This window comes from Camelina sativa, chromosome 12, assembly GCF_000633955.1.
Source record: "Camelina sativa cultivar DH55 chromosome 12, Cs, whole genome shotgun sequence".
NCBI lineage: Eukaryota > Viridiplantae > Streptophyta > Magnoliopsida > Brassicales > Brassicaceae > Camelina > Camelina sativa.
Window position 1 is genome coordinate 17114059 of NC_025696.1, and position 4003 is coordinate 17118061.

Below are 4003 nucleotides of genomic sequence, written 5' to 3' on the forward strand. Positions count from 1 at the left end.
AAACGAAAATTTTTTTGTCTTTGCCCCACCCAGGCTTTCTGGAATGCCTAAATAAGAACCCATACCACCCAAATTTGTGATCCCCAGAACCCCTTTTAATTCTTCCCTTAGACTAAAATCCACGGTATGTCCAAACTGAACCGAGGATTTTTGGAAATTGATCTGCTGACCAGAAACCCGTTCGTACTTCTTAAGAATCCCTAATACCATTTCACATTGCTCCTTCGTGGCTCGACAGAAAAAGAGACTGTCATCCGCAAATAAGAGGTGTGAGATAGCGGGACTAGCAGTTGAAACCTTGATACCCGTAAGAAGTTTCAGCCGTTCTGTTTTCCGAAAATGTGCAATAAGCACCTCCGTACAAAGAATGAAAAGATAGGGCGACAAAGGGTCTCCTTGACGCAGACCCCTACAAGGAATTATAGACCCATAGGCTTGCCCATTAAGTAAGACCTTGTATTGAACCGACCTAACACAAAACATGATCCAGGTTATCCATGTCTCACAAAACCCAAACTGTCTGAGTAAATGTTCGACGAAGGGCCACTCAACCCGATCGTAAGCCTTACTCATATCTGTCTACAATTTTTCTTGTAAATAGAAAGATACACATTTTACAAATCTTCATACTGTATCTCAAATCTCACATAATATTTCTATTTAATTAATATTGTCTTAACTAAGAATCTCCAAAATCACAAAAAATGTATTCAAAAACAATGTAAACTAAATCCGTGCGTAGCACGGAGTGACTACTAGTAACCCTATATATCCTAACACTCCCCCTTAAGTTGGAGCATGGAGATTACAAATGGCCAACTTGGAAAGCAAATAAAGAAACTGAGGACTGCCAAGTGCCTTGATGAAAATGTCAGCAAGCTGGTCTTCAGAGGATACAAATGACAGTTTGATGAGACCAGCTATTATCGAATCACGAACATGATGACAATTGATTTCAAAGTGCTTGGTACGCTCATGAAAAATGGGATTGTTGGCAATATAAATAGCATTTTTCTTATCACAATGAAAAGGAACCAGACCACAACACCAAAAAAATTGAGAAGAGGAAGCAGCCACTTAACTTCTTTCGTAGTCCAAGACATAAAACGATATTCGGCTTTGGCTGCCGAGAGAGAGACAGTTTTCTGCTACTTTGTTTTCCAAGAAATAGGAGAACCGCCAAGAAAGAAAATATAACTCATCAAGGAACGACGCGTTAGTGGACACGCACCATGATCAACATCACAATAACAAGTACGAATTAAATCGGTGTTGGCGGTAAAAAAGACCTTGGCGAGGAGAGCCATTTAAATAATGTAAAACTTTGAGCATAGCATCCCAATGGTCGGTAGTAGGTGTCTTCACAAACTGAGAAAGAATATAAACGGGATAACAAAGTTCTGGACGAGTAAGAGTAAGATAAATGAATTTACCAACATTTATGATGGTATTGAGTAGGATTGTCATACGGTGCAGCCTTAGAAAAAGCAAGCCAATGATTTTGAGCCATTGAAATATCTATAGGCCGACAGCCGAGTAAACAAGCCTCAAAAATAGTATCTAAACAGTGTTTTTGTTGACATAAAAACAAACCTTCAGCATTACGAGTGATCTCGATACCGAGAAAATAGTGAGGAGTTCCCAAATCCTTCATATGAAACTGGCGAGAAAGATACGACTTAAAGGCTTAGATAGAAGCTGAATCATTACCCCCAATAACCAAATCATCGACATACACTAGAATGTAAACTTCTGAAGAGCCACAAACAAGCAATAAAAGTGAATAATCAGAAGCAGACTAACGAAAATAAGTGAATAATCAGAAGCAGACTAACGAAAATCATAGTCTAGAAGTGCAGTCTGAAGTGTATCAAACCAACAACGAGGAGTTTGTCGCAGACCATACAAATATTTCTTCAAGCGACAAACCTTGTTCGGAGCAGAAGAAAGAAACTGGGAGGAAGACGCATGTAGACCTCTTCCTCCAGAGTATCATGTAAAAATGCATTGGGTACATCCATCTGATGAAGTTCCAGTTGCGAGAAGCAGCAACATTGAGAAAAGTGTGAACAATGTTCATTTTAGTCACCGAGCAAAAGTCTCATCGTAATCAACACCCTCCTCCTGACGATTTCCAAGAGCAGCCAAAAGAGTTTTGTAACGTTCGATCGATTGTACCATCATAATTAAACTTGATCTTGAAGACCCATTTGCACCAAATAGCTCACTTGTTTGGTGGTACATCAGTATGTTCTCATGAATCATTATCCTCTAAGGCTGTGATTTCGAACCCCATTGCTTTGCGCCAGACATCAAATTCCATCTCATCTTTGAAAGAATGAGGTTTCGTGAAAGCAGTAACATTGGCAAGAAACACTTTAAAAGTCTGAAAAATTGGCAGAACATACATAGTTAGCAATCGGATATGGATTACCTGATGGACCAGGAAGAGATTGAAGCGATGAGTGTGTGGAGTCAGAAGAGGCCTGATATGAATATGTCACATATGGTTCAAGAAGAACCGACTTCTTCTTGGCTCGAAAACCCTTACCCAATGGCTCAACCGGTACTGAAGACACAAGAGGGTTAGCAACAACAGGCAGAGATGTAGGATCGACCGGTCTTGGTGGAAGATTGATCGGTCTTGGTGGAGGATCCCTCGGTCTGGCGTTCGGAGCGATCGGTCTAACTGTTGCAGAAGTTGTTGTGTTAGTGTCGGGACCGATCGGGCTAGAAGTCGGACCGATCGTTCCTTTAGTAGCAAACACCGGAGCTGTTGAACTCCCCTATCAACTAAGGGTATCAACGATGTAGAAGGAATAATAGACGCATCATCCTCCTCAACGCTGTGGAAGTCGGACGAGGATGTGGTAGTTGGTGGATCCACCACAACCAAAGGACAAACAACAAGAGGAAAAATGTTCATGTTGAACACAACATAGCGAGAAACAAAGTATTGCTTCTTCTCTAGCCGAGAAAGACACACCGAGAAGCACGCTCATCAAACTTCTTACGAATGACAATCCCTTTGTGTGCATAAACAAACAACCAAAAACTCAAAGATTATCAAAGGAGCGAGGCTGATCAAACAGAAGCTCGTGAGGTGTTTTACCAGATAAAATTTAGAAATATCTAGACGTAAGTGAAGAACACTCCACGATTTCAGTTTTCTTACCAGAATGGGAATATATTCTTACACTCTGTTTTTTGTGTCTATTTCTTATAACAACATACTGTAGAAGAACAACTGGTGGATCTATCTTCTTTGTTATACGACCACAAGCTATACGATGCGCATCTCAACAGCTCAGAGATTCTTCAGACCACCATGTTTACACAACAGTAAGTTTTAAAACCTTTTGTTTTCTCTCTCTTCTGTTTACCAAACAAAATGTAACATTACGTGATTGCAGGTACGTAGAACATGTATTGGAAACAGAAAGGGAGAACATGAGATGCTGTAAGATAGAGTACAAATACACAGTTGGAGTAAAGTCTTATCAAACGTTGGTGTACGGAGGAATACTTGTAGCTGGTTTTCTCGTATATTTTCTTGTTATTTTCTTCTCTTCACCCCCTTCTCGCTAACTTATTTACTCGGTCTCATAGATTCTGTAAGTGTAACTGTTTCTTGTTGAAGAGATGTATTTTTATAAGATACTAACTTCTTGGTTACTTAATGTAACATCCGCGAACCAATTTTTAAGGTTTTGGTGTGGGTGTCGATCGACACCCTTGGTGTATCGATCGACACCATGTTTTCTGGTTTGGTCCGGTTCGTTTTAATTGCTGTTTGGTTCGGTTTGGTTCAAGGAAAAATCCCTAAATCGTGTTATAAGTAGAGAAGCGACAAATTTAAGGGTTTTAGGGTGTCTTGTCGCCGTTTTCAGAGATAGAGAGAGAGGAGAGAGCCTATTGTGGTGTGAAGGAGATTAAAGGAGAAAGATCAGAATCGTTAGGGTTTGGGAGGAAACAGTTTCGGCATATCAAATCGTTCTCAAAG

At 40.2% G+C, this 4003-nt stretch overlaps 1 protein-coding gene across 1 annotated transcript; it reads right to left on the minus strand.

Moving 5' to 3' along the window:
* On the minus strand, positions 2255-2926 carry LOC104733593 (merozoite surface protein CMZ-8-like). The gene is made up of 3 exons (XM_010453160.1): positions 2846-2926; positions 2523-2786; positions 2255-2386 (listed from the first exon to the last, which is right to left on the minus strand). Exons 1-3 carry the CDS (start codon positions 2924-2926, stop codon positions 2255-2257), a joined length of 477 nt encoding a protein of 158 aa, XP_010451462.1.

What these genes read in the sequence shown, in the direction of transcription:
- LOC104733593 (XM_010453160.1), bottom strand. Translation starts at nt 2,926, where the DNA reads ATGAACATTTTTCCTCTTGTTGTTTGTCCTTTGGTTGTGGTGGATCCA. An exon ending in CCTCGTCCGACTTCCACAGC is followed by an intron (nt 2,787 to 2,845) that starts GTTGAGGAGGAT and finishes CTTAGTTGATAG; the next exon opens with GGGAGTTCAACAGCTCCGGT. An exon ending in TTCGAGCCAAGAAGAAGTCG is followed by an intron (nt 2,387 to 2,522) that starts GTTCTTCTTGAA and finishes CCAATTTTTCAG; the next exon opens with ACTTTTAAAGTGTTTCTTGC.